This window comes from Scyliorhinus torazame, chromosome 1, assembly GCF_047496885.1.
Source record: "Scyliorhinus torazame isolate Kashiwa2021f chromosome 1, sScyTor2.1, whole genome shotgun sequence".
Lineage (NCBI taxonomy): Eukaryota > Metazoa > Chordata > Chondrichthyes > Carcharhiniformes > Scyliorhinidae > Scyliorhinus > Scyliorhinus torazame.
In genome coordinates this window covers 390,035,909-390,063,532 of record NC_092707.1, presented here as the reverse complement: position 1 = coordinate 390,063,532, position 27,624 = coordinate 390,035,909, and the positions used below count along the sequence as shown (strand labels likewise).

Below are 27,624 nucleotides of genomic sequence, written 5' to 3'. Positions count from 1 at the left end.
CTAAGTACGCAGCCTTGCGGAGCCCAGCAATTGAGGAGGGAGTATAGTAGGGAGTTAAGTACGCAGCCTTGTAGGGCCCAGCAATTGAGGACTATCGTGGAGGAGGTGTTGTTGTTTATCCTTACTGATAGTGGTCTATGGGTCAGGAAGTCAAGCATTCAGTTGCAAAGGGAGGAGCCAAGTCCTTGGTTTTGAAGTTTTGATATGAGCTTGGCTGGGATTATGGTGTTGAAGGCGGAGCTGTAGTCAATGATTAGGGTCTGACGTAGGAGTCCTTGTTGTTGCGATGCTCCAGGATTGAGTGTAGCACCAGGGAGATGGACACTGTGGAAAGGTTGTGGCGGTATGCGAATTGCAGTGGAACAAAGCATTCTGGGAGTATGGAGTTGATGTGTCTCATGACCAACCTCTCGAAGCACTTCAATAATAATAATAATCTTTATTATTGTCCCAAGTAGGCTTACATTATCACTGCAATGAAGTTACTGTGAAAAGTCCCTAGTCGCCACACTCCAGCACCTGTTCGGGTACACTGAGGGAGAATTCAGAATGTCCAATTCACCCAACAAGCACGTCTTTCGGGACTTGTGGAAGGAAACCGGAACACCTGGAGGAAACCCACGCAAACATGGAGAGAACATACAGATTCCGCACAGTGACCCAAGCCGGGAATCAAACCTGGGTCCCTGGCATTGTGAAGCAGCGGTGTCAACCACTGTGCTACTGTGCCGCCATACATAATGATAGATGTCAAGGACAGTTGTCATTGAGGCACATTGCCTGGTTATTCTTTGGCACCGGTATGATGGTGGTCTTCTTGATGCAGGTGGGAATCTTGGAGCGGAGTAGGGAGAGGTTGAAGATGTCCGTGAACTCACCTGCCCGTTGGTCCATGCAGGGTTGAGTGCACAACAGGGATTCTGTCAGGACCCGTTGCTTTCCGAGGATTCACTCAAGAAGGGTGAATTGGACATTTTGAATTATCCCTCAGTGGACCCGAACAGGCGACGGAGTGTGGCGACTAGGGGCTTTTCATTGTAACCTCATTGCAGTGTTAATGTAAGCCTACTTGTGACACTAATAGAGATTATTATTATTATCTGACTTTGGAAGCTGTGACGGTATGTATGGGTGTGTCCAAGGCTGCTGGGCAGTTGACAGCAGTTTGATGGTTTCCTGCTCGAAACAAGCATAGAGTTCATCGGGGAGGGGTGCGCTGCTGCTGGAGATTCTACTTGGCTTTGCTTTGTAGCCCATTATGTTGATTAGTCTTGCCACAATCGACGGGAATCTGTGTCATTAGTTTGTGACTCTAGCTTAGTTTGGTATTGTCTCTTGGCAGCCCTGATGGCTTTGCAAAGGACGTACCTGGATGTCTTGTATAGGTCAGGGTCGCCTGTCTTGAACACCTCAGACCTAGCCTTCAGTAGGGAGTGAATCTCCCAGTTAAACCATGGTTTCCGGTTGGGGAACGTACCTACTATCTTCTTTGGCACGCAATCTTCTATACACTACTGGTGAAGTCTGTGACGTGGTGGCATACCTGTGTAAGTTGGCAGCTAGGTTCTTGAATATGGACCAGTCCACTGACTCCAAGCAGTCATGTAGAAGCTCTTCTGATGTCTCGGACCAGCACTGCACAACCTTCTTAACCAGATTCTCCCACTTAAGTGTCTGCTTGTATGCCGGGAGAAGGAGCACTGTCTTATGGTCTGATTTTCCAAAGTGCAGTCGGATGGATCGGTAGGTGCCCTTGATGTTTGTGTCGCAGTGGTCAAGGATGTTGGCACTCCCGGAGATGTGTTGGTGGAATTTTGGCAGTACACTGCTTTATCTCTGAATCTTTCTGGTGTAATTCAGCCAACTTGCTTGAACTAAAGATATCTGCTTCATCCACTACCTGCTCTAGTTCTTGACTACCCATCTGGTCAAACATGTTTTCTGACCATTGAACCTCAGCCTCCCTCTGGGCATTCCTCAAGTTCTCTTCTTCCTGTCTCAACCTGTGGCTTTGTGATCGAATTACCACACAATCAGGAAGCACTCCCAGATATACTTCTTGCAACATCTTAGATGTTTGACTTTCCACTTGTTTTTGAACCACAGGAGGTGGCACTCCCACCTGTCATCCAACCGTATCATTACCGAGGAAAAATTGTACCCCTAAAAATGATATTTTTTCTCTTATTCCGATTATCTGTTCACCATTTCTCACCGAACTCTCTAAACTTACCTTACATCATGGCACATTACTACTCTGACCACTAATCCCACATATTACCACCTTTCCGACAATGTTCCTTCCAAACCACATATCTCCTTATCTCTCAATATTAAATATTGACTCGCTCCTTTATCCCGTAAGATCTTAATCTCCTTACTTACTCCACATTTTGCACATGAGTAAACTTTATCCTCACAAATTAAATCCTTAAAAAGTTCTGGTACCTGCTTATCCACTAACCTCTGAACAGGTTGTACACTCTGTTGCACCTCTTCCACTTGGGCAATGGCTTTTCCGCCACTTTAATAAACCCCACTGTTTTATTCTGTTTTACCCAATCTGTATTCCCAGTCCCATTCTTTAGCCACCAACACTGTGACTTCACATGTCCAACTTTAGTACAATGAAAACACATGCATTTTCTTATCTCTCTACCACTATCATTGGTTTCCGATTTACACTGAGGCACACTCTCCTTCATGTCACCAACTGCACCTCCTTTGCATTGGCCACCTGTGAATTTCTCATTTCCCCAGTTACTATCCTTCACAGATAGAAATTGATATTGATTACCATACGTTGCTTTATGAACCAATTCAAAATTGTTTGCCATTTCTGCCTCTCTAGCTGTTTTAACTCTTTGCTCTTGTCACTACTGCGGGAAGTGAATCTTTAAATTCCTCCAAAATAATTATCTCCCGGAGAGCCTCATGCGTTTGATTTATTTTTAGTGGTCTTATCCAGCTATCAAAATTAGTTTGTTTCACTTTTGCGAATTCTATTTAGGTCTGACCTGGTGCTTTTCTTAGATTTCTAAACTTCTGTCTGGAGGCTTCTGGCTCTAGTTCTTTGACACTTAATATGGCTTTCTTCACCACATCATATTCCCCAGATGCCTCCTCTGATAGTGAGGCAAACACATCACTAGCTCTACCTACCAACTTTGTTTGAACCAACACCACCTACATGGTCTTTGGCCAATTCAATTGTTTAGCTAATATCTCAAATGAAATGAAATACGCTTCCACATCCTTCTCATCAAATCTTGGCAAGGCTTGCATACCTAAATATATCCCAACTAAACTTTTGACTAGGGAGTATTTCTTCTTCCTCTAAACGTTCCTCAGCTCCTGCCTTTACCTCCAACACTATTAGTCGGTGTTCTCTTTACAATGCCCATTTCCAAAGTTCAAATTCTCTTTCTTTTTCCTTTGCTTCTGTAATTGCCAATCTCTCGTCCTTTGCTAATATTTCCCTTTCCATTTCCCTTTGAAAAGCCCTCTCTTCTCGAGCTATGGCTTGTATTATCTCTGCCTTCTTCACCCCTTTAAGCAAGGCTAACTGCAGTTTCTCCGCCAAACTCGAAAACTTTGTTTTAGACCTCCCTTGTAAATCATCCTGAGTAATTTCTTCCGCACCCAGAAAATCTTTTGCAACTGAAAGAGCCATCTCCAGGCACTCCCTATTCAAATTTCAAACCTGGGAAGAATGCAATCATTACACATACACTCATTGTCTTTAAGTTTGATAACCCCAAGCCAAACAAGGAATTATATGTAAGAATCCCAGCAATGAATCCACAATTTTGTTATGGGCGCCAGACCAGATCCCAACAGTGGCACAGACACAAGACCAGAACCGCAACGTATTTTTTTATTTTTAAGATTTTGTGGAAAGATTAATTCGCTCTGGGACTGATTGCATGAGGAAGGAAGTTTGGTTATTTGTACAAACAAAACTATTATAACAAAAGAAAAACAATATTTAAACCTGTAAACCTCAAACCTAACAAGAGCAGCTTACATGTATCTCTTAACCCTAACTGGCCTCCTTCTGCACTGTAAATTCTATGATAATCTATGATGAACACATGATTTCCCATTAAACAGCATGTAAAATGAATATACAGCTCTCAACTCCACTTACACAAGCAGGCAAAAATGAAACGTGCATTTACAGAACACATTTCTGCTTTTAGTGAAGGTCCTTCAGGTCTTTCCAAAAGTCTGTCTCTGTGGCAGTTTCTTCAGGGCCTCCCTTGATCGCTCTCCAAATCCTTCTGCTCCCGCCTTTCCAAACAGGATTCTTTTTTCTCTCTAAGATCCACTGAGTCCCTCAAAGATGGTTCTGTCCAGGCATGTCAAGACTTGAACTCATCATTGCTATCTGGGCTTTTGACTATCCATTGCCCTTTTCTACAAAAGAATCACGGTCAAACTATGAAATGCAACTAACCTCCAATTTATGGACAAAGGAGGCCATCAGACTCTGCAATGGGCTAATGGTTGGTCAGGCCAGAGTGTCCCGAAGGACAATGGATCTTGAGTGAATCCCCCCGGCTGAACAGGGGTATCCTGTTTATTCACATTAACGAGTTTACGTCTGAATGGGGCAATGTATCTCAGGCCAGGCGTGGGTGTATACTTCTGATTCAGTGCCAGCAGTTTTCGCCTCAGACTGTTAACCTCGAATTGCCCACTACATCTTTAATCTAATTTCCTAATATCTCCCAGGTGCCACACTCTACCGTTTCTTATTCCTCATTATAAATCCTCCTGTCTAGGGCAGCACGATGGCACAGTGGTTAGCATTGCTGCCTCACGGCACTGAGGTCCCAGGTTCGATCCCAGTCCTGGGTCACTGTCCGTGTGGAGTTTGCACATTCTCCCCGTGTTTGCATGGGTTTCGTCCCCACAATTCAAAGATGTGCAGGGTAGGTGGATTGGCCACGCTAAATTGCCCCTTAATTGGAAAAGATGAATTGGGTATTCTAAATTCTAAAAAGAAAAATTTTCCTGTCTCTCTAATGGACCCACATTTGTCTTTCCAATCTTAGGTTCCTTTTTACATACGTCTTAAAGCTTTTATGTTTCTCACAAGTTTACGTTAGTATTTTCTTTTCTTTTCCTTTGTCATTTCTTGGTTCTCCTTTGCTGAATTCTAGAATTCTCCAAATTCTCAGCTTATTACTATTCTGGCAACCTTATAATCCTCTTCCTTTGATCTAATATAATCCTTAACTTTTCATGATAGCCATGCTTGGATCAGTTTTCCTGTGGAGTTTTTGTACTTCAAATGAATGTAACTTTGTGTAAAAAAAATTTAAATCTTTAAATGCTAATGCCAATGCCTGTCTACTCAGATCTTCTAATGTAGTTTTCTTCATAGCCCTTCATAGCTTCCTTTATTTAGATTAAAGAACCTAATTTCCAATTAGGAACAGGGGAGTAGGCCATTCAACCCCTCGAGCCTGTCCCACCACTCAATGAGATCTTGGCTGATCTGTGACCTAACTCCATCTATCTGCCTTTGGCCCATATCCCTCAATATCTTTACTTCCCAAAAACAGATCTATCTCAGATGTAAAATTAACCGATCGAGCTTCAACTGCTGTTTCACGGGCCTAACATCCAAACCCTCGAGTGTTGGATTTGGGGGTTAACCAATCAATGCGCCCGGAAATCCCTCCCGGAAGTTGCCAGGTCAGTATTTTAACAGGAACTGTCCAGAAATGCTAACTTCCTCTGGACATTTGCCCTGCATTGGGAACCATCCAAAAATGTGATTTGGATCGCAAAATCTGGATCGTTCCACCAGGGTTTCACCAATAATTACCCAGAAAATGTTAGAAGAATTAAACCCTCTGCTAACTTCTGGGTAATAAGGGCAGCACGGTGGCACAGTGGTTAGCATTGTTGCCTATGGCGCTGAGGACCCAGGTTCGAATCCCGGCCCTGGGTCACTGTCAGTGTGGTGTTTGCACATTCTCCCCTTAATTGGAAAAAATAATTGGGTACTCTAAATTTATTTTTAAAAAACAAAAAAAACTTCTGGGCAACTATTGTAAACATCCAGACCGACACCAATGGAATCCCCCCATGTCCCGACTACCTGATGGTATTCACCCCCACCAAGGATTCCCCCCTCTGCAGGCCCCCACCGCCCCCCACCACAACCTCCAATCGACCCCACGTACACAACCTGACCCCACTGAAGTCCAAACCCCTACTCCCCCAATTATACTGATCTCCCCAGCACCTCCCCCAAACAAACCCTATCCACTTAACCTAGACCGTACCTTCTCCCTGGTGTATCCATTTCACTGGGCCCTTTCAACTAACCTGCTGTACAGCAGCTAGTGCAGTAGAGAAAGGGGGCATGGCCTTCCTCCATCCACCACGGCTGGACTGTACTGGGGCTTGTGAGGAGTCTTTTGATGCAGGACACAAGCAGCTCCGGTGATCCTAAATGTCAGTATAATTGTCATGAGCAGGTTACGTATGTATTGATTTATTTCAGTTCCTACGGGCCATTTCTTTTTTTAAAAATTCCAATTAAGGGGCAATTTAGTGTGGCCAATGCACCTACCCTGCACATCTTTGGGTTGTGGGGGTGAGACCCACGCAGACCCGGGGAGAATGTGCAAACTCCAGGCAAACAGTGACCCAATGCCGGGACCGAACCTGGATCCTTGGCACCGTGAGGCAGCAGTGCTAACCACCGTGCCACACCAAGGAGGGGGGGGAGAGCCATCTCTTTCTGACGCTACTTGGAATTTAATAAATTTGTTTGCTTCTACTTGTGTCATCAATTAGCCTTCCTTACTGCGAATGTTGTGTGCATTCGTTTACAATACCTTCAATTCTCTTTTCATTATTTTCACAGCCTCTATCCTTATCTGCTGCCGCACTCTTATGTTTGTATGCACTTCCTCTTCCTGCCACTCTTTGATTACCATTTCCCTTAGTGCTACCCTACTCTCTTTCCTCTCTTTTCAAGGTTATTTTTGGTGTGAGACCACAAATGAGCTTTCTCCTGCATCCCAGCTGCTTATTTCCTGGCAGTGGGAGGTGGCACGGCATTCGTTGGCAGCGGGATTCTCGGCTCCCACCTCTGTCAATGGGATTTCCACCCCATGCCGCCGGGAAACCCGCAGGCTGGGCTACGCTGCCGGTTGGACCAGAGAATCCCGCTGCTAGCGAACGACCGGAGAATTTTGGCACAGTTTTATTGAATTAAGTCTCCCATGTGGAATTTTAAATCATGACCTTCTGAGTTGTGAATCTAACAGTGGCACACTTTTAAAGTAATTCATTTATTGCGAGACACTTGGAAACATCCTGAGATAGCGGTAAGGTGCTAAAAGGGCGGCATGGTAGCACAGTGGCTAGCATCACTACCTTACAGTGTCAGGGGCCCAGGTTCGATTCCGACATCGGGTGACTGTCTGTGCGGAGTTTGCACGTTCTCCCCACATCAGCTTGGGTTTCCTCCAGGTGCTCCGGTTTCCTCCCACAGTCCAAAGATGTAAAGGTTAGGTGGTTTGGCCATGATAAATTTCCCCTTAGTGTCCCAAAGATGTGCAGGTTAGGTGGGGTTACGGGGATTGGGTGGGGGAGTGGACCTCGATGTATGTTGCTCTTTCAGAGGGTTGGTGCAGAATCGATGGGCCAAATGGCCTCTTTCTGTACTGTAGGGATTCTAAATAAATGCACTCTTTTTCTAATAATAGAACAGAAGATGCATGACAACATAAAACAAAATTCATGCATGATAACCTACGTAATTGTAGTGAATTAGTTGTTGAATGGTAGCCAGCATTTTAATTTGGACAAATTCTAAACTGCATTAGTGAACTGAGTGCCTGTTCTGAGTAAAATATCCAGCTGGAAATTTCCTTCAGTGTTAAATGGGGGAAGAGGAACAGAAAAGCAGCACTTCAAATCATGGTAAGTAGTGTTAAAAACTGAAGTACAGAGATGAGTGAAATGTTCTGCAGCTGACCAAAGATACAGTATCCGGTCCAGCTGCCCACAAGTATCACTGTTTGCAATTTTGTTATCACACCCTGGGCTAGCGCACGGTCAATTCCAGCCCCACATTCCCTAGGGTCACAACACAAGTGAATTAAACAATAATTCTTACAAAAATACCCAAAGTCTTTAGCCCTTGGTTGTCCAATAATCACAGTCACCAGGTTTGTAAATGTAAATACAATCACTGTTTATTTATAACAAGAACCAGAATGAAACATGCAGCAAATACAACTTGTTAACTGTAAACTAATTCCTAATCCCCACTTTAACCTGCCCCCATCCTCTACACACTCACACAAGACAGACAAACACCGAGGGGTGGGAAGGAGTAAATATCACAAGGGAAATTGCAGATGATGGTTTTTAGCACACCTTTCTTCACAATAAACTTGCAGATTAGAGTCTTTGTTTATATCTGGGAATGGTCTTCTCTGTAGATTCATCCATTCATTCAGGTTCTCTGTAATTTAGAAAGTATTCAGAAGCCTGCTGGTGAGATATAGCAGGTTCTGGACTTTGCTTGTACAGGCTCCCAGCCAATTCAAAAACACAGCCTTTCTGGAGAAAAACATAGAGGTTCTTGCCTTTCTGTTGCCAGGAGTCACACTGAAACCATGGGACTCTGGAAAAGTATCTCAGTGGGATATGATCCAGTCACCACCCTTTGCTGGGCAGAGCACGGCCCTTTGGGCCAATTCAATGGCCACCAGCCAAATCAATCAAACAAAGTCCCAGCACATCTCTCTCACTGGTGCCAACCAGTCTGCAACTCCAGTTTAAACCAGCACAGCCTACTGGATCCTTCTGCTCGAATTAAAGATACAGGCTGCTTGCGTTAAAGACACGGGTTCGTTAATCATCTATGGATCAAAAATGCAACATCAAAAAATAAAAGGAAATAAGGGAATGTAGAGGAAATAAATGTGCATATCAGTCATTATCTGATTGATTGGTGGAACAGGTTGCATTGCCTGCCCCTGTTCAATTGTTCCATTTCACCTCCTAATGCCCTGTGTTTTCACCAGTTAACCGAGATCAGACAGCCACATTCAGAATTTCCCAGCAAGTTTTTCAATCACCTTTGGAAAGTGGCTGTTGTTAGAAAGGCTGGCAGTCACTTTGCCCATCGCTAGTTGACCTGACTGAGGGACTGTTTACAGGGTAGTTATTTTTGACCACGTTGGCATGGGACTTGAGTCACTTGATTAAGGACAGCAGATTTCTTTCCCGAAAGAACATTGGTAAACAAGCTAAATTTTTGCCTCAAGCTGACAATTTCATGGTCAGTTTTACTGACCAGATTTCAACTGAATTCAAAGACTCAAAGGGGCCACAGTGGCATTTGCAATGACATTCCTTGGATTATTAATTCAAGCCTCTGCATTATTAGCCCAGTAACAAACACCACAATACCCAACAACTGCCCCATGATTTCTTTCGCAGTTTCAATTCACCTGCCTTAATGATTCGATCTGCTATAAGTAGATGAATGAAATGAAAATGAAATGAATGAAAATCACTTATTGTCACAAGTAGGCTTCAAATGAAGTTACTGTGAAAAGCCCCTAGTCGCCACATTCCGGCGCCTGTTCGGGGCAGCTGTTACAGGAATCGAACTGTGCTGCTGGCCTGCCTTGGTCTGCTTTCAAAGCCAGCGATTTAGCCCTGTGCTAAACAGATGATAAATAGCTGCCTCCAGAGCAGACAAGATTATTATTGAAGAGCTCTATTGTGCCTAACATTACAATTCAATGACATTTTGATTTACCTTCATGCTTGGTACTCATTTACAGGGTTTGGGTTTAACATCTTGGGAGGAGTGGATAAACCCTGTTTTCCGGGAAATTCAGGAATCTATGTTGCTAAAATAAGAGAAAATGAATCAGCAGCTCTTGATGGAAGACTTAAAGAGGGTGACAAGATCTTGGAGGTATGTTCCTGCAATTGTTTTGATTTAAATATGATTTTTTTTCCCCCCTGGAATTATGAAGAAATAAAAACTGCAAAACCAAGCAGCGTCGGAGAAGGTAGATTAATATTCAGGATATAAATTTCCTCATAACAATGGTAATTGAGTTTTTTCAAAGAATTGGACAGTTAAATTGCCAGCTAAAAATTTTAGTTTGTTCATATGATGTGTACACCACAGGCATGGCAGGTCCCATCCCAAATTGCCCTTGAGAAGGTTTTCAGGGCAGCACGGTGGCGCAGTGGTAGCACTGCAGTCTCACGGGCGCCGAGGTCCCAGGTTCGATCCCAGCTCTGAGTCACTGTCCGTGTGGAGTTTGCACATTCTCCCCGTGTTTGCGTGGGTTTCGCCCCCACAACCAAAGATGTGCAGGGTAGGTGGATTGAACACGCTAAATTGCCCCTTAATTGGAAAAAAATAAAATGAATTGGGTACTCTAAATTTATTTTTTTTAAAAGAGAGAGAAGGTTTTTGCGGACAGCTGTAGACCATGTGGTATAGGTACAGTGTTGCCAAGGAGGAAGTTGCACGATGTTGGCCCAGTGGCAGTGAAGGAACAGTAATTTATTTTCAAGTGATGATGGTGTGTGATTTGAAGGGGAAACTTGCAGGTGGTGGTGTTCCCATGTGTCTGCTCCCCTGGTTATGACAGGTAGTAGAGGGTTTAATAGTATCAAGCTCAGTACAAAGCATAGAAATATTGGATTCTACAGACTGTAAGTTCATACTTTGTGAAAATGGCCACAAACTCTGATGAGGGACGGGATTCTCCAACCCCCCGCCGGGCCGGGCAATTGCCAGGGGGGGCGGCATGAATCCCGCCCCGCCGCTGGCTGCCGGATTCTCCGGCGCCGTTTTTTTGGCGGGGGCGAGAATCGCGCTGCGCCGGTCGGGGGCCATTGGCAGCGTCCCCCCCCCCGGCGATTCTCCGCCCCGCAATGGGCCGAGTGGCCGCCCGTTTTCAGTCGGTCCCGCCAGCGTAAATTATACCAGGTCCTTACCGGCGGGACCTGGCTCTGCGGGCAGCCTTTGGAGTCCTCGGGGAGAGGGGAGGGGTGGATCTGGCCCCTGGGGGGAGCCCCCAAGGTGGCCTGTCCCGCGTTCGGGGCCCGCCGATCGGCGGGCGGGCCTGTGCCGTGGGGCCAATCTTTCCATGGCTGACCGTTACACTGGCCGGCGTGGAGAAGAACCCCTTGCGCATGCATAGATAGACACAGAATTTACAGTGCAGAAGGAGGCCATTCGGCTCATCGAGTCTGCACCGGCTCTTGGAAAGAGCACCCTACCCAAGTCCACACCTCTACCCCATCCCCATAACCCAGTAACCCCACCCAGCACTAAGGGCAATTTATCATAGCCAATCCACCTAACCTGCACATCTTTGGACTGTGGGAGGAAACCGGAGCACCCGGAGGAAACCCACGCAGACATGGGGAGAATGTGCAAACTCCGCACAGACAGTGACCCAGCGGGGAATCGAACCTGGGACCCTGGAGCTGTGAAGCAATTGTGCTAACCACCATGCTACCGTGCTGCCCAGTACAATGCACTGGGATGACGCTCAGTACACGCTATCGCTCCCGCGCATGCGTCAACTCGCGCCGGCCAGCGGAGGCCCTTCGGCGCCGGTTGGCACAGCGCCAACCCCTCCGGCGCCGACCTAGCCCTGTGTCTGTGGATTAAACTGTGGATTGGATTCTGTGGCCAACATTTAGTTAAATATGAATCTGAATAAGGGTACATCACAGCCACCTGTGAATCTAAACATCTTATTGTTTGAGGATGAACCAGCATTTGAGGAATATGGGATCGCTGGACTGTTGGTCTCCAAGTGCCGTATTGAAAAAAGGAGACTATTTGAGCTCAGATTGGGACAGAGTGAGTGACCATTGTCAATTGCTATTGTATGGTCTGGACTCCAGATGTGTCAACCCTGCAGTCATGTGACTGAAACTAGCTTTCAGGGACTGTTGTAAAATACAACCTGTGCAAAGCAAATCTGGCAGCAAATCTGAAACATCAGAAAACAGCTGAACCATCTCAGCTGAATGTCTTCTAATGCAGCCAAAGTACTGTACTTCTTTCTGTTTCCAAGTCCAACTGAGAACCAATCTGCTGGCTATTTGTCAACAAGAGGCTTCACAGCTTCATGAGCTTCATTTGTTTCTGAACGACCTTCACTCCAACAAACGTATCAACTCAACTTGGAAGATATCAGACATCATAGATTATCATAGAATTTACAGTGCAGAATGAGGCCATTCAGCCCATCGAGTCTGCACCGGCTCTTTGAAAGAGCACCCTACCTAAATCCACACCTCCACCCTATCCCCATAACCCAGTAACCCCACCCAACACTAAGGGCAATTGTGGACACCAAGGGCAATTTATCACGGCCAATCCACCTAAGTTGCACATCTTTGGTCTGTGGGAGGAAACCGGAGCACCCGGAGGAAACCCACGCACACACGGGGAGAACGTGCAGACTCCGCACAGACAGTGACCCAAGCCGGGAATCGAACCTGGGACCCTGGAGCTGTGAAGCAATTGTGCTAACCACCATGCTACCGTGCTGCCCCGACATGCATCGACATAGAGGCTGAATTAGAAATTCCATTTATATAATTATGGCTTTAACTTCACCTGCATCGGACTTCCGGTTGCGGCGATGACCAGCTAAGCCGCACGTTTCGGTGGCTCCAGCTCGAACGGACCTTCGGGCTCTTTTAAGAGCCCCAACGGGGAATTTTTTCGGGACGAAACCCGGTGTGGGGCGAGGCAATAGGGAGTTCCCCCCAGCGAAAAAGAAAAATATCGGCGGCGGCGGCCAGATCGCGAAGAATCCTCGAGGACAGGGGCAGAAGGAAAAAAGGAGCAAGATGGCAGCGGAGGGAGCCCAGGCGACATGGGGGCTGGACCAAGACGAATTTTTAAGACGGTGTGTGGAGCTGCTTAAAAAGGAGGTGCTGGCCCCGATGCTACAAGCAATTGAGGGGCTTGAGACACAAAAGACCCAGGAGATGGAGCTCCGTGTGGTGGAGCAGAAGGTGACGGACAACGAGGACGAGATCCTGGGCCTGGCGGTCAAAATGCAGGCGCAGGAGGCGCTCCACAAAAAGTGCATTGAAAGGATTGAAGTCCTAGAAAACAGATCACGGAGAAAGAACCTCCGGATCCTGGGTCTCCCCGAGGGAGTGGAAGGAGCGGACGGCGGGGCTTACGTGAGCATGATGCTACGCTCGCTAATGGGAGCTGAGGCCCCCTCGGGCCCCTTGGAAGTGGATGGGGCCCATCGGGTCCCTGCGAGGAGACCAAAGGCGGGAGAACCACCTAGGTCGATGATCGTACGATTTCACCGCTTCAATGACAGAGGTGGTTCTGAGATGGGCCAAAAAGGTACGAAGTAGTAGATGGGAGAATGCGGTGGTACGAGTGTACCAGGATTGGAGTGCGGAGGTGGCGAGAAGGAGGGCGAGTTTTAATCGAGCCAAGGAGGTGCTACACAAGAAGAAGGTGAAGTTCGGGATGTTGCAGCCGGCGCGACTGTGGGTCACGCACCAGGAGAGGCATCACTACTTTGAAACGGCGGAATAAGCATGGACCTTCATTAAAAATGAGAAACTGGATCAGAACTGAGGGACTGATGTTGGAGGGGAAACGACAATGCTGATGTATATAGAGATGTAAATTGGGGAGGGGGGAACACTGAGAAATGTGGGCAACGGTGGGGGGGAAGAAGAGACACAGGCGGGGGATGGGGAATGGGAGTGGGGCGGCAGAGGGAGCTGCGCCACAAGGGGCGGGACGGCTCTAGAGAACACGGGGCTTATTTTTCTTGTTCCCGCGCCAGAAAGATGATGGCGGGACGATAGGCGCAAGGTGGATGGGAGTTCCCCACACGGGGGGGGTCAAGGAGAGAGCGGGAGAAGCCGGGGTCAGTTGAAGTCAGCTGACTTTCGGAAGCAATATGGGGGGAGTAACCATGCTAGATGGGGATCTAGGGGGGGGGGGGAATAACTGGGTTGCTGCTGCAGAGATCGAAAAGGAACTGGTAAAAGAAAAGGTGGTCGGGGCGGGAATGCGCCGCCTGGGGAACGGGTGGGTGCGCGGAACCGGGACGTGGGACTGGCCCAGAGAGGGTGATGGCTAGTCGACAGGGGAGGGGGGCAGGCAGCCCCCCAGTTCGGCTGATCACGTGGAACGTGAGAGGCCTAAATGGGCCGATTAAGAGGGCCCGAGTGTTCGCGCACTTGAAAGGACTGAGGGCAGACGTGGCCATGCTTCAGGAGACGCACCTGAAGGTGGCGGACCAAGTTAGGTTAAGGAAAGGATGGGTGGGACAGGTGTTCCACTCAGGGCTGGATGCAAAGAACAGAGGGGTGGCCATACTGGTGGGGAAACGGGTGTCATTCGAGGCTAGGAACATTGTAGCAGACAGCGGTGGCAGATATGTGATGGTGAGTGGCAGACTGCAGGGAATGGAGGTTGGTTAATGTATATGCCCCGAATTGGGATGATGCGGGATTTATGAAGCGGATGCTGGGACGTATCCCGGACCTGGAGGTAGGAAACCTGATAATGGGGGGGGACTTCAACACCGTGCTGGACCCAGGGTTAGATAGATCTAGATCCAGGACCGGAAGAAGGCCGGCAGCGGCCAAGGTGCTTCGGGGGTTTATGGACCAAATGGGGGGAGTGGATCCGTGGCGATTTGTTAGGCCGACGGCCAAAGAGTTCTCCTTCTTCTCCCATGTCCACAAGGTGTACTCCCGGATAGATTTCTTTGTTTTGGGAAGGTCACTGATTTCGAGGGTGGAAGGAACTGAGTACTCGGCCATAGCTGTTTCAGACCATGCCCCACACTGGGTGGACCTGGAATTAGGAGAGGAGAGGGAGCAGCGTCCACTCTGGCGACTGGATGTGGGATTATTGGCGGATGAGGGAGTCTGCGGAAGGGTGCGGGGATGTATAGAAAGGTACCTGGAGGCCAACGATGATGGGGAGGTCCGAGTGGGAGTAGTATGGGAAACACTAAAGGCGGTGGTCAGAGGAGAGCTGATCTCCATCAGGGCCCACAAGGGGAAAACAGAGGACAAGGAAAGGGAAAGACTACTGGGGGAGATTTTGAGGGTAGATAAAAAATATGCGGAGGCCCCGGACGAAGGACTATACAGGGAGAGGGGACGACTCCAGACGGAGTTCGACCTGCTGACCACAGGGAGGGCAGAGGCACAGTGGAGGAAAGCACAGGGGATGAGATATGAATATGGGGAAACGGCGAGTCGCCTATTGGCCCACCAGCTGCGAAAGAGGACAGTGGCGAGGGAAATAGGGGGAGTTAGGGATGAAATGGGAGCCACGGTGCGGAGAGCAGGGAAGATAAACAAGGTGTTTAAGACCTTTTACGTGAGAGTATATAGGTCCCAACCCCCGGAGGGAAAAGAGGGGATGCAGCAGTTTTTGGACCAATTAAGGTTCCCGAGGGTGGAGGAGCAGGAGGTGGAAGGCCTGGGGGCGCCGATTGAGGTGGACGAGGTTACCAAGGGGCTGGGGAACATGCAGGCAGGGAAGGCCCCGGGACCAGATGGGTTCCCGGTGGAATTCTATAGAAAATATGTGGACTTGTTGGCCCCGCTGCTGGTAAGGACCTTTAACGAGGCCAGAGGAGGGGGGACCCTACCTCCGACAATGTCGGAGGCGACGATATCGCTAATCTTGAAGCAAGATAAAGATCCGCTGCAGTGCGGGTCCTATAGGCCTATCTCACTGCTAAATGTGGACGCCAAGTTGCTGGCAAAGGTGCTGGCAACGAGGATAGAGGATTGTGTCCCGGGGGTGGTGCACGAAGACCAGACAGGGCTCATAAAGGGGAGACACTTAAATGTCAACATGCGACGGCGATTAGGGGTGATAATGATGCCCCCAGCAGAGGGGGAGGCAGAGATAGTGGCGGCAATGGATGCAGAGAAGGCATTTGATAGGGTGGAGTGGGAGTATCTATGGGAGGTGCTGAGGAGGTTCGGGTTCGGGGAGGGGTTTGTCAGTTGGGTTAAACTCCTATATGGGGCCCCAACGGCAAGTGTGGTCACAAATCGGCAAAGGTCGGAGTATTTTCTACTACACAGGGGAACAAGACAGGGATGCTCGTTGTCCCCATTACTGTTCGCGCTGGCAATTGAACCACTGGCCATAGCGCTGAGAGACTCCAGAAAATGGAGAGGGGTGATTAGAGGGGGAGAGGAACACCGAGTGTCACTCTACGCGGATGACCTACTGCTGTATGTGGCGGATCCAGTGGGGGGGATGACAGAGGTCATGCAGATATTGAGGGAGTTTGGAGATTTCTCGGGATATAGGCTTAACATGGGAAAGAGTGAGCTTTTCGTGATAGACCCTGGGGACCAGAGTAGAGGGATAGATGGCCTACCGCTAAGGAGAGTGGAAAGAAACTTCCGATACCTGGGGATTCTGATAGCCAGGAGCTGGGGAACCTTGCACAGACTCAATCTGACTCGACTGGTGGAACAAATGGAAGAGGATTTCAAAAGGTGGGACATGCAGCCGCTGTCGCTGGCGGGCAGAGTGCAGGCGATTAAGATGATGGTCCTCCCGAGGTTCCTATTTGTGTTCCAATGTCTCCCTATATTGATCACTAAGGCCTTTTTCAAAAAAATAGATAGAAACATCATGAGCTTCGTGTGGGCAGGGAAGGCCCCGAGGGTAAGGAGGGGGTTCCTACAACGCAGCAGAGTCAGAGGGGGACTGGCGTTGCCGAATTTGGGCGATTACTATTGGGCCGTCAACGTGGCGATGATTCGTAGGTGGATGATGGAGGGAGAGGGGGCGGCGTGGAAAAGGCTGGAGATGGCGTCCTGCAAAGGAACGAGCTTAAAAGCGCTGGTGACGGCGCCACTACCGCTCTCCCCGAAAACGTTTACCACGAACCCAGTGGTGGCAGCAACATTAAGTATCTGGGGGCAATGGAGGCGACAAAGGGGTGTGCTGGGAGCCTCGGTGTGGTCCCCGATCAGGAACAACCATAGGTTTGCCCCAGGGAGGCTGGACGGAGGATTCCAGAGCTGGCACCAGGCAGGAATCAGGAGAGTGGGAGATTTATTTATAGATGGGACGTTTGCGAGCTTGGGAGCGCTTGAGGAAAAATATGAGCTGCCCCGGGGAAATTTCTTTAGATATATGCAGGTGAGAGCGTTCACGAGACAACTGGTGAGGGAATTTCCGCTGCTCCCGACACAAGGGATCCAGGACAGGGTGCTTTCGGGGGTGTGGGTCAGGGAGGGCAAAGTGTCAGAGATATACCGGGAGAGGAGAGAAGAGGGGGAGGAGCTGGTGGGCGAACTGATGGGAAAATGGGAAGAAGAGCTCGGGGAGGAGATTGAGGAGGGTTTGTGGGCTGATGCCCTAAGCAGGGTAAATTCCTCTTCCTCGTGTGCCAGGCTTAGCCTGATCCAATTTAAGGTGCTGCATAGAGCACACATAACGGGAGCAAGGTTGAGCAGGTTCTTCGGAGTGGAGGACAAGTGTGGGAGGTGCGGGGGAAGCCCGGCGGACCACACACATATGTTTTGGTTGTGTCCGGCACTGGAGGGGTATTGGAGGGGAGTGACGGGAGTGATTTCGAAGGTGGTGAAGGTCCGGGTCAAGCCAGGCTGGGGGTTAGCTATATTTGGAGTAGCGGAAGAGCCGGGAGTGCAGGAGGCGAAAGAGGCCGATGTTGTGGCCTTTGCGTCCCTAGTAGCCCGGCGTAGGATTTTACTCATGTGGAAGGAAGCGAAACACCCCGGACTGGAGGCATGGATAAACGATATGGCGGGGTTCATAAAACTAGAGCGGATGAAGTTTGCGCTGAGAGGATCGGCTCAAGGGTTCACCAGACGGTGGCAACCGTTCCTCGACTACCTAGCGGAACGTTAGGGGGAAGATAGATGGCCAGCAGCAGCAACCCGGGGGGGGGGGGGGTAAATTGTTTGTGTTTTTGGAGGGGGAGAGGGGGTGAGGGGAGCATTACTTTGTGTTATTTGGTTAGTTTACTATGTTAGTTAAACAATGTTATATAGCAGTTATCATGTTACCATTTTTGTTGATTTGTAAGGGAAAAAATTGTGTTTGAAAACTTTAATAAAATATATATTTTTTAAAAACTTCACCTGCATCTAACCTGTGTATGTGTGATAGACTGAATGAGAAGCGAGATTGAGATGTTTCATTTCAAAAGTGGATCAAGTGTGTGATAATAACTTACTTTATTTTTAAAACCATCAAAAAGCCTGCTGCTGGAATTTATTTTAAAATAGTAAAAAATACAACCTAAAGTTAGGAAATACACATCTTACAGACAAACATCCTGATTATGGACTGGAAGGGACCAGACAAATTGTGTCCGTACCAGAAGGTGCTGTCGAAGGAGCGTTGGCGAGTTGTTGGTGTGCATCTTGTAGATGGTGTACACTGTAGCCATTGGAGTGCCAATGGTGGAGGGAGTGGATGTTTAACAAGTGCTTAGCCACACTATACTCCTGTTGGGCTGCTTTTGAATTCACATTCTAAATGTGAAAGGAGAGCATTAGTAGAAGCATTTGTGCTGGTGAAAATTAACTTTGTCAGTGGCACAATTATGGGGCTTTCTTAAAAACTATAATTACCTATAAGCTTATCTGCAAAGATGCCAGCTCCAGAATACGAGGGGTGTCCAAATTACCTAACAGCACGTCTTTCGGGACTTGTGGGAGGAAACCGGAGCACCCGGAGGAAACCCACGTAGACACAGGGAGAACATGCAGACTGCGCACAGACAGTGACCCAAGCCAGGAATCGAACCTGGGACTGTGAAGCAACACTGCTAACCACTGTGCTACCTTGCTGCCCATGCAGAAGCTCAATTATATATAGATCACTTCCAACTACACTGCTACTTCATTGTACCTCTCTTGATCTCCTGTCTTTAGGCTGGTGGAGTTTCACTTGTTAATGTACAGCATGAGGAAGCAGCAGACGTATTTAGGAACGTGACCAATAATGAGTTAGTGTTACAAATTGAGAGGCAGGTAAGGAACAATTCAAAGCACATGAAATCATTGTTTGCGATAGGTTCTTGTGGATAGCTGGAGCGACTGATGTTTGGCAGCACCCTAACACACCCCAGTTAAAGATGATAAATAAACACATTCCACCCCATCCCACCCAGGGAAAGCAGAGTTTACACAAACCACTTCCTTGTCAGTCCAGGGTAGGTTATCCCTGAACACTCTGCTCCTCTAAACCAATAGATTAATTGAATAAATATATGGCACCTTCACCAACATATAATCGAATTTCAAATTCTGCGTACATGAAAAAAAAATGTACAATGGAACTCTTTATTTTTGCTCAGGCAGTTTTAGTAATCGAGTAATGTGCAACAGGTCTTTCACAAAATCATTCATAAAGAAACAGTTTAGAGTCAGATTTGAGGATTTTTGATTTCTGCCTTTCCTCAGCCACTGGTTTCTATCTATTCTCCATTATAGAACCATAGAATTTACAGTGCAGAAGGAGGCCATTCGGTCCATCAAGTCTGCACCAGCCCTTACAAAGAGCACCCTACTGAAGCCCACGTATCTATCCTATCCCTGTAACCCCCACTTAACATTTTTTGGACACTAAGGGCAATTTAGCGTGGCCAATCCACCTAACCCGCACATCTTTGGACTGTGGGAGAAAACCGGAGCACCCGGAGGAAACCCACACAGACACGGGGAGAACGTGCAGACTCCGCACAGACTGTGACCCAAGCTGGGAATCGAACCTGTGACCCTGGAGCTGTGAAGCAACCATGCTGCCCGCTATGCTACCATGCTGCTCAAATGATATTGTATTTAAGCCAAGCAGGTACATTGCCTACACAGCGACAGGACAACATACCATGTTCCTGGAATATTCTAGAAGCAAAATCAATGGACTTTACGGAGAGAAAGGAAACATTTTTTTTTGTTGCTGGACAACTTCCTTTTCTTTCCTACAATGTAATTTTGGAATTCAGAGTTCATACCACGCATCATTCGATGTCAGCGGAGGGTGAGCAGATGATGCACTCTGCACTGAAATCAGGAACAAGGGGCTGGATTTTATGGTCACCTGTTGGGCTTCTTTTCACCAGGGGGGTTGGGCGTAAAATACGAGGGGTGCCCAGCCCACCAACCTCTCACTCTGGCAACCCCACCTCCATGTTTAAATAAATAATTATGTGTCAGTTGAACTTCTTATCAAGCCAGTTGACCATACAATACAGTGCCCATGGCGTATTATACTTGGCATTGATAGGTAGACAAGCAGGAGTGGGCAAGTGTTGATAAGGCAGGTAGAGAGGGGTGCGTCCCCTGTGTGCACCATGCCAAATGTTTAACGCATGCGCCTGGCCTTCAAAACCAGCTCCTTACCTTCCTGCGAACCCAGCACCCTGGGCTGCCTGACCCCAAAAAGGCCCAACATCAACATATGTGGCTCCAGTGCCTCTTCCTCATGGGCTTGCTCGTGCTCCCAGTAACACAAACTACTGAGCCGAGGCACTGGCAATCTGATTGGCCAGCAATTCTCAAGGGTGGGACGTCCTCCAGTTTAGCCCACCTGCTTTGGCACAGGCTACCAGCCAGCTTGCTTTACTTGGGGTCCAGCAGTCTGGTTCCCCCATAAAATCCAGCCCAAGGAGCCTTCTCACAGCAATCTGAGGACACTAATTTGTTCTTTGTGACTGGCCTCAGCTTGTCTGGAACAGTGGTTAGCACTGTTGCTTCACAGCACCAGGGTCCCAGGTTCGATTCCCAGCTTGGGTCACTGTCTGTGCGGAGTCTACACGTTCTCCCCGTGTCTGCGTGGGTTTCCTCCGGGTGCTCCGGTTTCCTCCAACACGTCTTGTTAGGTGAATTGGGCATGCTGAATTCTCACTCCGTGTACCCAAACAGGCGCCGGAATGTGGCGACGAGGGGATTTTCACAGTAACTTCATTGCAGTGTTAATGTAAGCCTACTTGTGACAATACAGATTATGATTATCAATTTTCTTCAACAGCATGGATGATACTGAAAATTTTGTGCATATTTCTGGGGCTAAACCTAGTCCTTATCGCATCGGCTGCAAGCAGCAAGTTGAGGTTCTGAAACATACTTATCTGAATATGGAATTAGTGAAAGCAAAACTTATCTTCTTGCCTCCAGCCACCAACTTCCCCACCATCCTCACTGGGTCATTGCTCCCTCTACTTCCTTCCCCCCCCCCGTCCTCACTTGTACCCTTTCCACATTAGCTGAGGGTCACTACGCTGCCGGCAGGGGCCTGATCTCCCGTTGCACTGGTCTGTTGCTCTCAGCGGCTCCGTGGATGAGACTTGAATGCCTCAACCCTCACCGTATAGGCGTGCTCACATTTCTCAGCCACTGTGTCACACGAAGCATACATTTATAGGACTATTCATGTGATGTTTTTCAGGTTGGATGTGAGCTTGACGATGAGGCTAGTTCAACAGTCGAATGGAGGCCGCCACATCTCTGGCAGGTCGTTTCAATGTCTTCCCCAGTGTATTAAAAGACGGTGGTATAGATCTCATAATGTACAGCTTCCTCTTGGGTTCAACAACAAAAACTTTCATTTATGTAGTGCCTTTAATATACTAAAATATCTCGAAGCTGCTTCACAGGGACATACAAAATATGACACCGAGAGACATGAGATTTTAGGGCAGGTTGGTTTTAAGGACTGTCTTAAACGAGAAAGGAAATGCAGAAGAGGCTTGCCGGGGGTGGGGTGTGGGGGGGGGGGGGGGGGGATTCAGCTAAAAACCAACCACACAGAAATTGCACTACAGAATCTATTGCAATTGCAAACAAGTATGAGGTAAAAAGAGCTAGTTACATGAACCTTAGTTAGGCCACACTTGGAGTATAGTGTTCAATTCTGGTCGCCACACTACCAGAAGGATGTGGAGGCTTTAGAGAGGGTGCAGAAGAGATTTACCAGAATGTTGCCTGGTATGGAGGGCATTAGCTATGAGGAGCGGTTGAATAAACTCGGTTTGTTCTCACTGGAACGACGAAGGTTGAGGGGCGACCATATAGAGGTCTACAAAATTATGAGGGGCATAGACAGAGTGGATAGTCAGAGGCTTTTCCCCAGGGTAGAGGGGTCAATTACTAGGGGGCATAGGTTTAAGGTGAGAGGGGCAAAGTTTAGAGTAGATGTACGAGGCAAGTTTTTTACACAGAGGGTAGTGGGTGCCTGGAACTCGCTACCGGAGGAGGTGGTGGAAGCAGGGACGATAGTGACATTTAAGGGGCATCTTGACAAATACATGAATAGGATGGGAATAGAGGGATGCGGACCCAGGAAGTGTAGAAGATTGTAGTTTAGTCGGGCAGCATGGTCGGCACGGGCTTGGAGGGCCGAAGGGCCTGTTCCTGTGCTGTACATTTCTTTGTTCTTTGTTCTTTGATAGGTGCTCCTGACCTGGAGCCAGAAATGACCACCATAATTGTTAAAGTTCCCAGACCAAGCTACAATTAACCTGAGTGATTTAACCTCGTATTTACTTAAGTGGATTTTACTGCTTGAAAGAGACACAGATGCTGCCCAGCAGAATAATACTTAATATTTTGCTTTGAATAAACCTCCCATTCTGAAAAGCAGCACATCCTCTGGCTTAGCTTGAACAATAACACAGGTAGTATTTTGGTACTTAAAATTGGCACGTGTGCATCCCGATCAGAATGATGGCTGGACTTAGAGGATTAAATTCCGAGCACAACTTGCATTGACCTGGCTTGCATTCCCTTAATTCGAGTATATTGGTGGCTGAAATCTGATTGATGTGTTCCAGGCGTTAAAAGGATTCGATAGGGTGGACGAAGTGAAACTATTTAATCTGTTGGGTGAATCCAGGATGAGGAAATACAAAAAGCCAGCCAAAATCTGGAATTCACACTCCCAAAAGGGTGCGAATGCTGGGACAACTCGAGTTTTCAAGACTAGAACATAGAACATAGAACATAGAACATTACAGTGCAGTACAGGCTCTTCGGCCCTCGATGCTGCGGTGACCTGTGAAACCACTCTAAAGCCCATCTACACGATTCCCTTATCGTCCATATGTCTATCCAATGACCATTTGAATACCCTTAGTGTTGGCGAGTCCACTACTGTTGCAGGCAGGGCATTCCACGCCCTTACTACTCTCGGAGTAAAGAACTTACCTCTGACATCTGTCTTATATCTATCTCCCCTCAATTTAAAGCTATGTCCCCTCGTGCTAGACATCACCATCCAAGGAAAAAGGCTCTCACTGTCCACCCTATCCAATCCTCTGATCATCTTGTATGCCTCAATTAAGTCACCTCTTAACCTTCTTCTCTCTAACGAAAACAGCCTTTCCTCATAAGATCTTCCCTCCATACCAGGCAACATTCTGGTAAATCTCTTCTGCACCCTTTCCAATGCTTCCACATCCTTCCTATAATGCGGCGACCAGAATTGCACGCAATACTCCAAATACGGCCGCACCAGAGTTTTGTACAGCTGCAACATGACCTCATGGCTCCGAAGCTCAACCCCTCTACCAATAAAAGCTAACACACCGTACGCCTTCTTAACAACCCTCTCAACCTGAGTGGCAACTTTTAGGGATCTATGTACATGGACACCGAGATCTCTCTGCTCCTCCACACTGCCAAGAATCTTACCATTAGCCCAGTACTTTGTCTTCCTGTTATTCCTTCCAAAATGAATCACCTCACACTTTTCTGCATTAAACTCCATTTGCCACCTCTCAGCCCAGCGCTGCAGCTTATCTATGTCCCTCTGTAACTTGTAACATCCTTCTGCACTGTCCACAACTCCACCGACGTTAGTGTCATCTGCAAATTTACTCACCCATCCTTCTACGCCCTCCTCCAGGTCATTTATAAAAATGACAAACAGCAGTGGCCCCAAAACAGATCCTTGTTGTACACCACTAGTAACTGGACTCCAGTCTGAACATTTCCCATCAACCACCACCCTTTGTCTTCTTCCAGCTAGCCAATTTCTGATCCAGACTGCTAAATCGCCCTGAATCCCATGCCTCCGTATTTTCTGTAGTAGCCTACCGTGGGGAACCTTATCAAACGCTTTACTGAAATCCATATACACCACATCAACTGCTTTACCCTCATCCACCTGCTTGGTCAGCTTCTCAAAGAACTCAACAAGGTTTGTGAGGCACGACCTACCCTTCACAAAACCGTGTTGATTATCTCTAATCAAATTATTCCTTTCCAGATGATTATACATCCTATCTCTTATCAACCTTTCCAAGATTTTGCCCACAACAGAAGTAAGGCTCACTGGTCTATAGTTACCGGGGTTGTCTCTACTCCACTTCTTGAACAAGGGGACAACTAATATTGACAGATTCTTTTCCAGATTCAGGGGGCTGGATTTTCCGATTCTGGGGCTATGTCCCCACGCCGGCTTGGGAATCGGTGGCATTTTACGCCAGAAAAAACAGCCGCCGATTCTCCGTTTAGCTCAGTAGCAGGACGCTGTCGGCTCTAGCTGCCGATAGGGCCCGGAGAATTGCTGGGTCCGTGGCTGCGCATGAGCAAGGGGGCGGCCTGCAGTGGCCGCATCGTGCTACATGGCGGAGGCCGTTCGCGGACCCGGCCCACAAAATAATGCCCCCCCCCCTTTGGCTGGCTCGCGTGCCCCGGACCACCCCCCCCCACACACACACACAGTGCCCCCAGCCTCTAATAAAGTCCCCCCCTGCCCGTGGATCGGCCCTCCCGCCACGCCGAGTTCCCGACGGGTGAGACCACGAGAGACCCACGTTGTCGGGAACTTGGCATTTGATTGTCATTTTCAGCTCAACCATCACGATATGACACAACCAAGAAATGGAGCAAGGTGTTGTAGAAGCAACAGTCCTTTCAGAATGATGAATATTACTTAATAAACGATCAGCTTTATCAACTAATATTCATTTTTAGCCCACTGATTCTCACAGATACTTTGGCTACAGTTCCTCGCACCTTGCTTCCTTTAAGGGCTGCAATCCATTCTCCCGGTGTCCCTGTCGTATCTGTTCTGATGATCATTTATGTAGTGCCTTTGATATACTAAAATATCTCGAAGCTGCTTCACAGGGACATACAAAATATGACACCGAGAGACATGAGATTTTAGGGCAGGTTGGTTTTAAGGACTGTCTTAAACGAGAAAGGAAATGCTTCTACAACAGCATTCCGACATGCCTTCCTTGTTCCTCAACCCAAACTCTTCCCACTATGGTTGACAGGGCCCTCAATGGTGTCCAACACATTGTACGCATTTCTGTTCTCATCCTGACCCCTACATCCAGAACAGCAGAAGGATTTCCCTTGTCCTCACCTTCCACCACACCAGTCTCTGCATCCAATAGATTATTCCCTGTCATTCCCGCGACCTCCTGTATAATGTAACCAAACACATCTTCCCCTTGCCTCTCCTGGGAAGGACCATTCCCTCTCTGACATCCTGGTGCACTCCTCATCCGCTTCCCAATCCTAAATTGGTCAGTCAGATTCGCAGTGTGGTGCATTTGTGTATACTGGAAGCTACATATATTAATACACAGGACGCTGTTCTTTGCAGACAGAAAGAACATGTGCACACACTGTGCCTGTTTCAGCTAAGCAAAATAAGTGACAGCCATTCGATGACTTATTCCTCAGGGCAATGCCTTGACCAATCAGGGTCAAGATGCTTGGCTTAATTTTCAAACAATGCTTGTCAGTTAACTGTCAATCACCATCAACTGGTGCATTCTCCATGGCAATGCCTCGAGCAGTGAGAGGCCCCTGCCGACCAATCAACACTATCTTCTCATACAATAGAATTTTTTGTTTTCCACTTATATTGCAAAGTGTCCTGATGAAAGCAAGACAAAAAGCTTCGACATGTCTATTTTTTTACATCAGTATTCAAGTTCGATACCACCAAATAACTATTTGCCTTCTTTGATTCTATATTAAACTAGTAGCCAAAGTTCTCTTCAGGTGCCCATGGTAGGGTGTCAGCAATCAGAAGTAAACAGTGACACGTAAAACGTTTCCTACTGATGTCCGAGCAATTAATCATCTCCAAAAGCTTCACAGATCCATAAAAGAAATGGGTAGTGGCTGAAAATGAACCAAGAACTATGAATAAATATCAACAATGAGCTCAGATGTTGTGCTATGGGTGGAAGGCTGAGGATAAGAGACTGGATGAATGGTGACAACTTTTACTGTCTGACCAATCTGCCAGCCTTCTGTTTCCTTCTGCAGGTGAGTGTTTAGGCAGCTGATCTGGTATATCCTGCACATATCTGCTGTTGTCCAACAGTTGTACAACTGACCCCCACACCGATTGCACAATTAAATCCCAAACGCTATGAAACCATAGCAAATCATTTTTGCCACAAATCACTTCTAATTAAAAGCAAAATACTGTGGATGCTGGAAATATGAAATAAAACCAACATTCTGGGTAAACTCAGCAGGTTTGGCAACATCTGTGGAGAGAGAAATGGGGTTACTGTTTTGAGTCCATATAACTCTTCTACCGAACCCTTCAAAATTCTTGACCACTGTTTAGTTCTAGTTTATGTAATAACAATAAAGCAATGTTTTGTTTGCTGATCCTCTAACTTTCTCTTTTATTCATGGCAGTACTCTGTAAAGAATCCTCAAAAAAAGCAGCACAGTTCCAGGACATTTAACAAAGGTAGATTGCCATGGATCGTTCTAGCAACCTCTGTAGTGACTATAGTCATCGTGATGGGGGCATTCAAACTGACAGCTGTAAAGAAATGAAATAAAACCCCACTTTTTTAATGTAATAACCTATTTGATTGCCAGTATCTTTATTCTTTTGTTACAGCACAATGACAGCCATTTCAAACTATAAGTGATCAGGAAACATGGCACAAAATGGAAATATGGTTTAAAAATGCAGCTTCTGGGAATCTGAAACATCAGACATAATATCCAAATGCACAACGAGATTGGTTAACATTTGTAAAAGGAAGAATCATAGAAGCCCGACAGTGCAGGAGGCCATTTGGCCCATCACGTCCGCACCGACCCTCCAAAACAGCACCCCATCCCTGTAACTCCACCGAACCTTTGAGCAGAGAGGGAAAATTTAGCATGGCCATGGCCAATCCACCACCCAACCTGTACTTCTTTGGACTGTGGGTGGAAACCGGAGGCAACCCACGCAGCCACGAGAGCAGGCAGACGCCATACAGAAAAGTTACATTTCAGCGAATCCCTACAGTGCAGAAGGAGGCCATCAAGTCTGCACCGACCCTCTGAAAGAGCCCCCTACCTAGGCCCACTCCCCTGCCTTATCCCCGTAACCCCTTAACCTGCACATCCCTGGACACTAAGGGGGAATTTAGCATGGCCTACCCACCTAAACTGCACCCACGGAAACCCACGCAGACACAGGGGGAAATTGCAAACTCCACACAATCAGCCAAGGCCGGAATTGAACCCGGGTTCCTGGCGCTGTGAGGCAGCAGTGCTAACCACTGCACCACCCTGCTGCCCCTATTTCAGAGGAAGCTTCTG

At 47.6% G+C, this 27,624-nt stretch overlaps 1 protein-coding gene across 2 annotated transcripts in view; it reads left to right on the top strand.

Moving 5' to 3' along the window:
* Positions 1-26,895, top strand: part of LOC140409351 (synaptojanin-2-binding protein-like) — a 48,563-nt gene extending 21,668 nt beyond the window's left edge. The window contains exons 2-5 of one of the 2 annotated variants that reach the window (XM_072497816.1): positions 9,834-9,970; positions 18,973-19,071; positions 21,488-21,553; positions 26,719-26,895. In XM_072497816.1, the coding sequence (XP_072353917.1) occupies positions 9,834-9,970; positions 18,973-19,071; positions 21,488-21,553; positions 26,719-26,862 (446 nt within the window). In that variant the 3' untranslated portion in view covers positions 26,863-26,895. The remainder of the gene's footprint in view (positions 1-9,833; positions 9,971-18,972; positions 19,072-21,487; positions 21,554-26,718) is intronic. The other variant, XM_072497861.1, reaches the window with a different exon arrangement.
* The last annotated feature ends 729 nt before the right edge of the window (positions 26,896-27,624 follow it).